Source organism: Cucurbita pepo, chromosome LG08 (genome assembly GCF_002806865.2).
Source record: "Cucurbita pepo subsp. pepo cultivar mu-cu-16 chromosome LG08, ASM280686v2, whole genome shotgun sequence".
NCBI lineage: Eukaryota > Viridiplantae > Streptophyta > Magnoliopsida > Cucurbitales > Cucurbitaceae > Cucurbita > Cucurbita pepo.
In genome coordinates this window covers 3,149,604-3,162,861 of record NC_036645.1, presented here as the reverse complement: position 1 = coordinate 3,162,861, position 13,258 = coordinate 3,149,604, and the positions used below count along the sequence as shown (strand labels likewise).

At 37.5% G+C, this 13,258-nt stretch overlaps 1 protein-coding gene across 2 annotated transcripts; it reads right to left on the bottom strand.

The window, feature by feature from the left end:
• Positions 1-2,296: 2,296 nt before the first annotated feature.
• LOC111799660 (brefeldin A-inhibited guanine nucleotide-exchange protein 2-like) lies at positions 2,297-12,406 on the bottom strand. Of its 2 annotated transcripts, XM_023683092.1 has the most exons (12): positions 10,938-12,406; positions 9,387-9,704; positions 8,887-9,232; positions 8,374-8,796; positions 7,988-8,280; positions 7,467-7,740; positions 6,187-6,689; positions 5,744-6,065; positions 5,254-5,629; positions 4,382-5,067; positions 3,548-4,173; positions 2,297-2,608 (listed from the first exon to the last, which is right to left on the bottom strand). In XM_023683092.1, exons 1-11 carry the CDS (start codon positions 12,131-12,133, stop codon positions 3,556-3,558), a joined length of 5,355 nt encoding a protein of 1,784 aa, XP_023538860.1. In that variant the 5' UTR covers positions 12,134-12,406; the 3' UTR covers positions 2,297-2,608; positions 3,548-3,555. The 2 variants fall into 2 exon arrangements, with proteins under 2 accessions (XP_023538860.1, XP_023538858.1); XM_023683090.1 differs by lacking the exon at positions 2,297-2,608 and having other exon boundaries at positions 3,316-4,173.
• Positions 12,407-13,258: the final 852 nt, after the last annotated feature.

Here is a 13,258-nt window from a genome sequence, read left to right as displayed (position 1 = left end):
ATTGGCACATCGCTTCGTGTCTACCCCTTTGGGGGAACAGCGAGAAGACTGGCACATCATGTAGTGACTGGCTCTGATACCATTCGTAACAACCCAGATCCACCGCTAGCACGATGTCCCACATTAGTTGGAGAGGAGAACAAATCACCCTTTATAAGGGTGTAGAAACCTTCACCTAGTAAACACATTTTAAAGGCTTGAGAGGAAACCCGAAAGGGGAAGTCCAAGAAGGACAATATCTACCAGCAGTAGATCTAGATTATTACAATATAATTGAATATAAAAATTTATACATAACAATATATATAATTTCATGTTGCTGTTTTTTTTTTTTTTTTTTAAGTACACTAGAGATTGAAACATCTAATCTAAAAAAATTGAGTTAAGCTCATGTTGTATGACTGTGTCATTAAATTTTAATTATATAAAATCGACTTAAATACATGTCATCTAGTAAATTAGCCTAATTTCAAATATTTATTTTAATTATAAATTATTATTATTATTATTAAAAAAAATGAAAAACAAAGAGAATTTTATATATATATATATATATATATATATATATATGATTTTTTATTATTAAAAAAATAAAAAATAATTTATGGAGACATAAAAATGAGAGGGGTAAAAAGGTAAGAAAGTTGGTTGTTGTTTGGGTGGCAGGAATCTGCGGAATTAAGGGCATGCACTCAGATAAGGAGGAGCACGTGTGGGGTCCTCGGGAATTGCGCTCCCCGTGGGTCCCACCCCCCTCTATACTTATTGGCGCGTGCCTATCACTGCCTCTTTCCCTCCCTCTCATCTACTCATTTACCGCGTTTCATACACGCGCTCTTATGCATTTCGGCTTAATCAATAAGCAAAGCAATTTTATTTTATTTTTTAGTTAAAAGAATAAACTGAATCTCTAATTTTGATTTTTTTTAAAATTTTTTTTTTTTTTTTAAAAAGCATTTTGTGAAAAATTAAAATAAAATAAAATAAGTAGAGGGGGGGGGAAAGAATTAAAAGCTTAAAAAAGAGAGTTTGACTGCGCGCAAAGCCCAAGAGGGTTGTTGGTTGAATGGGCAACCGGTAAGTGTGGGCAAAGGCAATGAAGAAACTTACACAAAAAAACACAGCATGCAACTGCCAATTCCCAGTTCCCATTCTCACTCATCATCAGTGACCCCCCGGGGATGGCGCTGACACCCTCCCACCTATCCCTCTCTCCCTATCCTCATTTATAGAGATACAATTTAGAGAGAGATAGTGCTCATTTTTAAATTTCCCCTAATTTTTTACTCGTTTAAATATAGTTTAATTGGATAAGACGTCAAAATTTTAAGATATTTATCTCGATAAACAAAGTTAAAAAGTCAAAGTTTAAGATATTTATTTCTTTTTTTACTCCACATATATTGTTAATCTGAAACAAAAATCGAAAATATATATATATTACAATTAGGTCTCGAACTTTTAATATTATTTAGTATATTCACTTTTAAAGAGTGACAAATTAAATTCGAAACATAATTGAAAAATTAATTTAAAGGGTAAAGTTGTAATTTAACTAATAAAATAATATATAAAGTACAATTTGGCTGCTTGATCTCTCCTCAACTCTTTTTTTCTTGTTGGAAACAATTAAGTATAAGGAACATACCGATTTAAGCGAAGTTATTAATAATAAAGAATGTAAAAGGAAATCCAACTTTTGGGAGATCTTAATTCTATTTATTTTATGAATTAATTTACTTAATGTATTTAATAGAAAATTCAATATTTATTCATAATTATTATATTAAATATCAACTCGATATTGGATTTATGTAAATATAATATTAAATCTCTTTGTGTTTTAAAGTGAACATCATCTCATATGGATTAGAACACACATAAAATTTTGAGAGAATGAGGTAAAGAGAATAGCTTCATTTATTAAATCTCTTTTTAATTTTTTAAAATATAATATATATTTTCTTAGTAATATTACCTTTAATATTTTATAAAGGTTCCAAAACGAAAACTAGAACATAGAACCATCACTCTATGTTACCGTTGCACCATTATATATCCCAATTTTCATTCAAAATTCTAAAAGATTTCTATTTTAATAATAATTTCGAGCTAATTTAGAAAACAAGACTACAAATATAGTGATTTGACTTGTACCATGTGGAGGGAAAGTGATTGATTTGGAGTTATATGGTATATATAATCTCTTATGTTAATGAAATGATCATGTTTATTACTTATCTCTAATCTAAACGCAAATTTAGATTTTCAACCAAAATTTAAGAGTAAAGTGTACTTATCAAATATCTTACTTTCTAATGAAATTAACCAGAATATATATATAGATATATATATAAATTAACCCGAAACTAAACCTAGAAGAAAGAAAAAGAAAAAGAAAAAGAAAAAACTCGACCCAATTCAACCCAACCATTCCTCAAATGGAAAATTCTTCGCCCGAGAAACCTCCAGGTAAAATTTTACCTTGGAACCTTTTTATATACATATGGAATATTTTCATACTAAAAATTTGGGGGGAAAAGGGTTTAAAATCTTAATATTTGTAGGGAAGTATAGGAAAGGATACCTCCGCCCCTTTTGCTCTGCGCTGTAAACAGATAAACATTACCAAATTAACGTCCCAAATATACATCAGCACTTCAGCATAAAATTGAGACATCTCCTGCGTCATTGAACATGCAGTTTCACAGCTTATAATAAAACTAATTTCTTATAGTATACATACATAATGTTGAGGATTATTGAGAGTGTGAGTCCCACATTAGTTAATTTAGTGGAAGATCACGGGTTTATAAGTGAAGAATACTATCTCCATTGGTATGAGGTCTTTTGGAGAAGCCCAAAGTAAACCCATGAGAGCTTATGCTCAAAATAGACAATATCATACCATTGTGGAGAGTCGTGATTTACAATATGATATCAGAGCCATGCCCTAAAACTTAACCATGTCAATAGAATCCTCAAATATCGAACCAAGAATTGTGAGTCTCGAAAGTGTAGTCAAAAGTGACTAAAGTGTCGAATAAATTGTGTACTTTATTCGAGGGCTCCAGAGAAAGGAGTCGAGCCTCGATTAAGAGGAGGCTATTCGAGAGCTCCATAAACCTCAGGGAAGGCTTAGGAATACTATCTCTAGATATGAGGCCTTTTGGGGAAACCCAAAGCAAAGCCGTGAGAGTTTATGCTCGAGTCGTGATTTCTAACAATATATACGTATAATATATGTATGTATGCATGTACGTACGTATGTATTTATGTATGTATGAACATACCAAGAAATTATACTACTATGAATTCTGAATGGAGAGGTGACTCTCCAGAATAAATTTAGATGCAATGCGGTTCAGAAATACTAACAAAAATTCAAAACCATCCCTACATCTTTATGCTACGAGACTAAGCTTATGGTGTGGGTAAATGAAGCAAGAAAATGTAACCAAAAATCTTCTGGAGTAAACAAAAAAGGGACTATAAGGATTCAATAAAGATTTTATCATACATTTCAAAATGTGAGGGCTGGACTTACCAAGAAGATCAACAAGACCGAAGCAAAATGGGACCGACTGTAGTACTGAGCATATCACTGAGAGCTACCTGGACCTCATTTGAGCCATGTTCACAGCTTATCAAGCTAGACAATAATGGGAAGAAGCCAGCCAAGTTCTTCTCGAATGAAGCCTCGTTTAGGTTACAAATGGCCTGAAGGATTGCTACGATAAGAGGCGCCCGAGCAGCTAATTCCCTTCGCTTGCCAGAGCCTAAAGGAATTGGCCAATGTGGTTGTGTGCCACTACTAACTGATGCTTCAGCCACATTCCCATACCGTGCTGTTTCGATATAGAATTGCAACACCTCGTGACAAAGTTTAGTAAGGCATGATTCGACCTCTGCTTCCTCATAATCATAAGGTCCATCCACAATGAGGTTTTGTACAAAAGTGAGGCATATTTGGTAAGACTCATTTTCGAGTCGTAACAGTGGAGGGTCTTGCATTTGTGTTATGGAGGCAAACTCTTGTAGCTTAGAACGTATGGCCGAACTGGCATTAATGTTATGTGCATGAGATGCTACACTGTGCAAAGCGTCGAATAGGACCAACACGTTTTTAGTTGAAAGGTGAGACCGGTACATATTGTATATCTCCATAACTGCCTGCCAAATTTTACAAGATAACTGTCAGATTTCATTGATAGAAATCCAAAACAGCAGAAAAGTTGCATATCAACAAATTAGAAGCTTCTCCAGTTTTAAAGCAAGCTACATTACCTACCAATACTATATTCGACTCCTTGAGACTAAAATATCAAAGAATCACATGTATTACCATAAAGACAGAGACGGGTAAGCTTATGAAACCTACCTGGATCAATAAAAGCTGAACAGCAGCCCGACACTTGGCATCAGATATTGAAGTGTAAACATGTTGCACGGTCAGGCTTTCCGAATCGTCGTAAGGCAATTCAGAACCATTAGACTCTGCATTACCCTCTCCCTTCAACTCAATTCTATGGCTCCTTATTGTAGAATCAGAATCGACAAGGAAAGTGAAATCGGGAAGCGTCGCAGTTGTTGCTTCTTTTAATGAGAAAACCACTTCTTGCCACTTCTCCTCGGAAAATAAATCCCCAGCATTGCTCATCAAGCGAACAAATGCAGCAATACCAATGCCAGCAAGACTTTGGTGAGGACGCTTAATAAAGCTAACCAGAAGTGTCAACACTTTCTTCAGAAGGGGATTGACAGTGCTATAAAATTTGACAAAAAGATCAACAACTAGTTGTAGAGCCAAAGTACAAGTTTCGTATAACCAGGCATCTTGATCAAGTTCACCATTCTCGCTATCCATTCCCTGCTCTGATGAACTTGCACTCGATGGATCGATAGCATGTCGGACATAATCAAATATAGGAAACAGAACAGACTCAAAAACCCGTTCCCACAATGGTAAGGAGAAAAGGTGACCATGCTTGCGTAAGGTATCAAACAACACTTGTAAGGCACTTTTCCGGATCTCAGGCCTGGGATCAAAGCTAAGTTCTGACAAGCCTGCAAAGTCAGAAACAAAATATATGAGTGTCATTAGAAGGAAGTAAAGTTACTCTAGCAAAATCAAGTTTGGTTTCCCTTTTGTTTAAAAGAAAAAGTTCATATCGGTATAAAAAAGCACTCGATATTGTCTGCATACAAATGTTTGGCAGTTTAAATAAGAGGCAAATTGAGCAGCGTCATTACCAGCTAACAAAGGGAACCAGAAATAGAGATGGTTGTCTTTGTCAGTCATCTCTGCATCATGTTTGCTATCTTTTGCTCTCCGAGGTGAAAGAGAACCTCTTCCAGCGAGCTCCTTGTCCTTGTTTCTTGAAGAGAATCCAAGATCTCCTTCAGCAAGTTTGGTTGCACAGAAACGTAGAAAAGCAATGGCATTGAGGCTAATATCTTTGTTGAACCGATTATTGGTAAATGCGATTAGGCAATTCACACAATCTGTAAAGGTGGTTGTTTCGGTCTCCGTAATGTATGGAAAATAGTCTCGTATGATCTTTTCAATTATTTCAAAGGCCAGAAGAACAATATTCTTGTGGTCATCATAAGCGGCTGTAGTGAAAACCTGAATAAAGAAAAAACAGCAATTCCTCAAGAAGTGACCAGATGATAAGAAACTTTCAAGTCATGAAAAAAATAGAATAAAAACTAGGATGAAGTTCATATAGGCTTTTCATACCATGAACATGCTCTTCCATCCGGATTTAACGTTATTAACTCGAGACAAGACCATCTGAGAGACGCATCTAATAATCAATTCTCGAATCTCAACAGCGCTACTCTTACGCATTACAATGACAAAAGGCTTCATAAATTCATTCTGGAAGTTGTAATTAGCCAGCTCTTCCCGGTCTAAGAATTTCATAGACAGTTGACGTAAGGAATCCATTGCAAATATTGCAATTGAAAGGTTTTCAGAGCATCCAATGGTCACAAAGAAATCAGAAAGTACATGCCAGATGCTCGACCATACAAGCCGGATGCGGTTCATGTTATAGTGCCTGAAATGTTGGACAAAATTCATCATGAATTCCATAAATAAACAAATTTGTGCTTATCATTAAGCACGAATTAAGAAAAAAACTGAGATTTGCAGAAAATGAACAGGGCAAAAGTGCATACGCAATCTCAACAATTTTTGTAAGGCTGAAGACACGAGGATCAGATGTGGAACGCAACTCCTCCACAGAAACCTTGCAAAGGGCCTTAACAAAGTCCACAATAGCTTCACTGTTTAACTTTTGACTCCTTGTGAAGATGCGGTTCATTTCAGAGCTTCCAACTTGTTCCAACATGTTTAGATTAGAAACTAAATTGTTCATCTGTTCTGATGTGACTCCAGAAGCATTGCCGGTTATACCAGCACTATCATATGAACCCCTCATCACCGCAGCTGCTGCATATTGAATCCTCCCAAGTCCTTTCTTTTTCAGTAATGGAAGCATCGTACCCTTGGTTTGCTTTGACTTTTCAGACTCATTTTGAGGAAAAGCAAAGAAAGTGGCATCTGGAGGAGCACCCTCACCCAGGAGATGTAAATGCTCAAAGCGAGAAACACATGTCAAGATATGTTCCCATGCTTCTTGTAAAAAATTCCCCTCCTCGTCTGCTATCTTAACTATTGCCTATTGAAATTTCAGATAACACCTTCAGAGACAGATACATATTCCATAAAGTACAAAAAGTTAATAACAGATCACTCAGAAATATTTTCCAGAAGACATTCTATACTCAAACACTTTGTCTAAGCAAAATAAACTAGTTGAGACATTGATTATTGTTTATCACCTAATGATAAAGGCAAGATTCAGCAGAATATCCACCCCAAAGTAGTTGGGATTTATTACTGAGGCTGCAGGAACTCACGTTAAGTTTCGGTATCATTTCACCTTCCTTCCTTCATATTAGGCCGGAATTTGTTCTCCTGTATCAATAATGCATAAAGTCTGTCCTACTATGTCCAAGGGGGTTCATTATGGTTCTATGACCAGCTGTACCGGTGAGGATCCTATACCCAACCAATGGCCTGTTTCGTGGTTTATATCACTTGTGGGCTACTAATACATAGAGAGGTAGAGTGACAGCATCGCCAACTACAAGCCATCCTTTCTGGTGGAGACTTTTTGACTCCATTAACTACATCGAGGTATCACCTCATTGCAGCGAGGGACCGATTATTCAAACTATATGATTTAAACTCCAAAAAGTAGCCAAAGGGCAGTCTAGCAGTGAGGGATTGGGATATTTGAAGATTCTCTCCTCCTGAAGCTAGTTTTGGAATGAACATATCCTCTTTAGAGATTAGTAGAGGGTGAGCCATGAACATAAGTAATACAAGGAGTATCGCACCCGTATCCTGATAACAAAAGTAAAAACAGAAGACAGGGCACACAAAAACCAACCTTAATTGCATCAATATTTTTTTGTTTGATATCAGCAGGAGAGTGGAGGGAGGTAAACTTTGCAAGTGAAGTCACAAAGGCATCTCTGTGAGTCTTCATGGACATTACTGCAGTAACATGGATAGCGTATTGAAAGCCTTCAAGACATAAAGCTATTACAACATCATCATCACTTCGGTCAAGTGGAACACTGAAGGCAGCCAGCATAGGAGCCCAGCATACCTCAATCATAAATCTAAGAATGACAACATCTGTGGCTGCATAATAAACTGACCTAAAAAAGACAAGAATTTTCTATTATGAAGCAACCAAAATCACGCTTCAAAGGAACTTTAATGAAGCCTATAACTTTTGAAGGGAAACATTATTTTCTAGATAGAATATAGAGATGAAAGGAATTACAAATATCCATAGATCAAAACACACCTTAAATTCAGTTTTGTATGCAGATAATATAAAACAAAAAATCAGGAAAAAGAAGTATAGCAGTGAATATTTCATGCAAAGCCATTCGATCTTACTCAGTCTTGCGAGCCTTCTCTTTAAATTGCTCTTGCATATGCCTGATAAGATCATCACTGGTTTCCATGTTCTGGTCCTCACCTCGCTTACGAATCACAATGTTTAGGATACTGTCGAAGCCCAAGAGTTTGTTGGAGTTTGTAGACTGTTTCTGTTGAGGAGCCAATTCATCATCCTTCATTTTAATCTCATTTCTTGATATCCTTTCATATAATGATTTCAAATACTCCTCGGGCAAATCTTTACCATCATCAACGCCACGATTATTTCTAATGAAATCTTCGGCAGACATCTGCATATTTATCAGCCAAAAAAAAAAAAAATGAGCAATATATCCGCATTTTGTCTTTAACATCAACCAGATTATCAGAGATAATGGTCTGACCTTGTTCTTCACCATCGGGTTATGGGCATCAGTATTAAGCAATATCACAGAGTAGGCAAGAACATAGGCCGTGTCAGCACTTATAAAAGCTTTTGGATTACATTTGCAATAACGCTCAGCAAACTTTTCCATAATACGATCGATCTTCTGTGCCTCACCAGGCAACCGAAAACCTTTAAGAAATACTCTAATAGCCTCATCAAACTCCAACCCTCGAAAGTCAAAGGAATCCACATACGCATGCATTACTTTAAGTGATAAGTCTTCTCTCTCCCCTAAATAATCACCAATCAGTGCCTTGTCCAAACCAGATGCATCTTTAAGAAATGCAGCTATCTCTTCAGGTGAACTTCCCACCTTATTAGCATTGATAAGAAATTCAATTCCTTTCTTCGGTTTGCGGTTAAAAAGTGATATACCTTCCTGCCACAAATCATCATGTAGTTCCACAATAGTTAGGACGATAACATCAAAAAGATTTACATTGCAACAAAAGATAGAGCGACAGCTTACCTGGAGTTCAAGTTTGTAGGCACGGCGTTGCTCTATTGTCAAAACTTCAGAAGACTCGGTAGAAACTTCAGAATGGGAATCTGATCCTTCACCGTGCTCGTCAGAAGTGCCATTTGACATTGGAACACTAACAGCTTCAGAGCTGTTTTCAGCCACTTCAATTTTTTTGGTGGAATGAGGATCCGGAATCCTTAGCTGCTTATTCAACCAGTCTCCCATTGACTTCAAGATAGCAACTAAGCACTTCATAGATTCAAGTTTCATTGTCGACTCCTGAGGTGGCAACAGTGTAGTTGCTACACCAGGAGGGACACCTTGAGCAGTCTTAAGAAGTCCATTGACCATTCTGAAAGGATCAGGTATCAGGATAAATAAACTTCTAAAAAAGTTGGCTGTCAAATTTTAAAGACCAAATGAAAAAGAATTTTAGGAAACCCACAATCAAAATGAAAATTCTTATTGCTTTACCAAGCATAATTTCTGAAAAGTTGCAGACCTACCTCTCAAATATGTTGGATGAATTGACATCACAATCATAATTAATAAAAATATCCACCAATATTTGGGAATCAACGCACAGCTTTTCAACAAATCGAAGCACTATCATCTTCTGTTGAAAGTTTGGTTGAGCAACATTTTCCAAAACTCTCAGAACAATCATAGGGAAAAATACTCCAATCTCTGCTTTCAAACCAGCTCTAAATCGTGATACCAGACTGATGAAAATGGAGCACGATAGCTGAAATATGATCATAAGAGTTGAAGCGCTGTTCTTCAACAATGAAAGACACAAATACTGCTTAATCGCACCAAGAAACCTGTTGCATACACATTTTTTAGTACTAATATCTTGCCAACAGAAGTACAAAATGGTAAGATCTAAAATATACTTTTTGCATGTGAGAAAGGAAGTTCATCAAAAAGCAATAACAAGGACATCAATCAAAGAAGACTAATATCAGAGGGGATAATCTGCCACAAATTCATCTTTCATCTACTCTAAGGAACAGCTCGAATGCAAGTGGTCTAGATCCTACACCGGCCTCCTTCATAACATGTGCCATAAAGGACCTAGAACCAAGGAAGAAAATCTTTAGACAAAGTTATGGAATTTAGCCTTCCCAAGATAACCTGATTTTCATATTTTAGTCTTCCAGAGCCAGGTAAATATATGAGGAGGGTTGGTTTAGACAAATGAGAAAAAAGAGATTTAGTGAAAAAGGTACCAGAAGGCTCGAGAGTTCAATACAAGAAGTCATAATTGAGAAAGAGGCAAACTAACCGGAGAAAACCGAGCTTTCATTTTGCAAAAATGAAAAAATACATCGGGCATACAAAAAAAATCAACTTCAAAAGGAGTCGAAATAAAGAACAGGGCTCTAGTCAAACAAAATGAACTCTGACAGATATCTATAGAGGTCCTTACCAACCAAAGCCAGAGAGAGGTATGAAAACTAACAAGAGACCAAACTTCCTCTCTAGAAAACACACCGTTCCACAGATCTAAACACTCTAATGTTCCTCTCTCCCCAAAGACTCATAGCATATCATAAATGCCAGCTACCCACAAGAAAAACAACCCTTTTTACTAAAGGGTGAATGCTGCAATAACTCCTCAAACATAGAACTGAGAACTCTAGGCCAAATCATGCTAATACTAAAGGTCTGAAATAAACAAATCCAGATTGCCAAAGCATAATCCCATGACCACAAAAGATGATCGAGGCACTCCATTGCTCCTCACAAAGGTGAAAGGATACAACATTGCCGACCAGTTAACTAGGACAACCTTCCCATAATCCAATCTCTTTAATAATAAATTAGTAAACCATTCAAAGCCCAAAATCTATCCGTCACTGTTCAGCCAATCCTTCTCTAAATAACATATTTGTTAATTATGTAGGGAAAAATCACATATATGACCAGTCACATAAAAGCATGATTATTTGACCAGAAGCAACGGCTGCTGAAGATTCAAAAATTGACACATGCAAATATATGTCGAGAAAATGCAGTTTCCAATTATAAGGATGATGTAGAACACAGAATACCTCTCACTCGTTCTAAAAACAGCACCAGCATTTTCCAGCAAAATTTTCAACAATTCCAATGCGACGATCTTCCCCTTCATTAACTGCGGATCTGCCATTGCCTCCTTTGGTGGTGTCTTCATGGATAACTTACAAAGAGCTCTAAACACTAAGAATGCATCCCTCCTCAGCTTATTACCAATCTGAACTTCCAAATCATCATCTCTCTCACCCTCCCCATCTGCCAACTCCCCTTTTCTTCCCTCCAATGCCGTTTTGTACATACTAATCTCCCAATACTTTGCGTCCAACATATCCTTGTCAGTTGAATCCAGCAAATCAGCAGGATTCGTTGTTTCTACCGTAGTAGTCTCAAATGCACCATCGTGTGCACCTATGGAAACCTTACCTGGTATGGCCGGATTCAAAACCCCGTCAATGTCCTGCATAATTTTCGTGATGAACCCTTGTACGAACTGTGTCATCGACCCATCAGCGTCCGCTTTCTCAACTGGTTCCATCAATTCCGCAACAACAATTGGCTGAACCGGAACTGTAGACGAATCTGCCTCCATTCTCCGAAACACGATCACTAGCATTTGAATCAATGATGCTTTTGCTGTAGTTTGATTAACCACATTCTTACTATCCAAGTAGATATCGTAACAAGTCTTAACAATCTGAAGCAAACAATCCCCGTGAATTCGTAACGAGATCGACGTGACAGCCGATAACAGTGCCTTGAGCACCAAAAGCTCGAGAGCATCATCACCTAAATCATGACATTTGCACACCGATTCGATCAGCTTCGCCAGTAGTTTCCCCTCAGCGCCCCCGCTGGGGTCAGCCTCGCCACGCAAATAACCATGCGCAATCAACTTCTGAATGCAATCAACTGCTGGATCAGCTATCTTGAGAACTCCCGAGGATGAAGCATTCATAAGAGGGCTAAGAATGGACTCTGACTCGACAAGCGAATATTCAATCGGACCGCCATCGTTGAGTGGCCCAGGAAGAGAGCCTTCCGCTTCGGAACCAGTAGGAGATGACGGAGAAGATGGAGAAGAAGCTTTCGAAGAGGACGTGAAGCGTTCAAGAATAGATTTGCATTCATGTGCGAGCTTGGAATGCTTCCGCCACGACGCATTCTTAATGATCTTCTCAAGAGCTGGGGATATGACCAGGCTCAGACGGGAAGCGGCTTCCGAAGAAGCCATTCCCACCGAGTTTGTAAGATCCGGACAAGCTAGTCAGGATCTAACTAGAAACGAACAATTGTTAGGGTTTTAGCTTCAACTCTGGTCACCGGAATGTTACCTGCTCCGGCAATGACAGAATTTGAGTTTGTCGGATTAGATCGCAAATCGCCGCCGATAACGTCGCCGGCCCGGAGATGGTATTCTCTCTGTATCAGAAAGGGAGGGAGAGAGAGGGAGAGAGAGAGAGATCGTGGAAATGGGGAAGGGAGGGGTTGAGATTTAGATCGCGCTTCGGCCGTCTTAGATTTAGCTTAATTTTCGGTGTGAAATTATTAATAAGCCCTTTAAATTTACCGAAGAGACCTTAAGAACGTTAAAATAACGCTCATTTTCTTGGGGTTTTTCGGAATAAAAATTCTAATGGCGTGTTTTTAACTGCTCCGATCGACGGGTAGCTCGGGAAACGAAATTCAACCTTGGATTAATATTACTCATGAATTATTATAAATTTATACGGATAAATAAATAGTAATTTGTCCAAATGACATAAACGCCCCTCTTAATTTTGTGTTTTTACTAGTTCGCCCTTTATCTAAGATTGGCGCTATCCCACCTTGATTGTTTTTATTTAGTTTCTAAATTTATGAAATTATTGTTAATATTGCTTAATACGAGCTAATATAGATTACTATCGAATGTATTTATAGCTATATCAGATATGGATGGTTTTATCTCTACAGCTATAATTATTTGTATTCTTCGAGCGAGACGCTCTAATAAAAATTGTCACTCAGAGTTTTAGGATGAACTAAGGTTATATCGCGAAACATACTCGTTAATAGCAAGAACTAAGATTGTAATTCCTATCCTGATTAAACACTAGTTTGGGATTAACCTGGAGAGGATCAAAGGTATGGGCAATAAGACGAGAGGTGACTCTACTTACTTTCACTCAGATCACACCGATTCGAGCATCCAAAAACTTGAAATGTTTGCCTATAGGATGGTATTGCCTCAATGAGAAGTTTGTGAGGTGTCGTTGCAAGCTGCTCTCTCATACTCATCCAGGACGTATTGTCTATGGTCATATGTCCGTTCCAAACCCCTCTTTAATATTCTTGTTATGTCGATGTAGGGTGTATT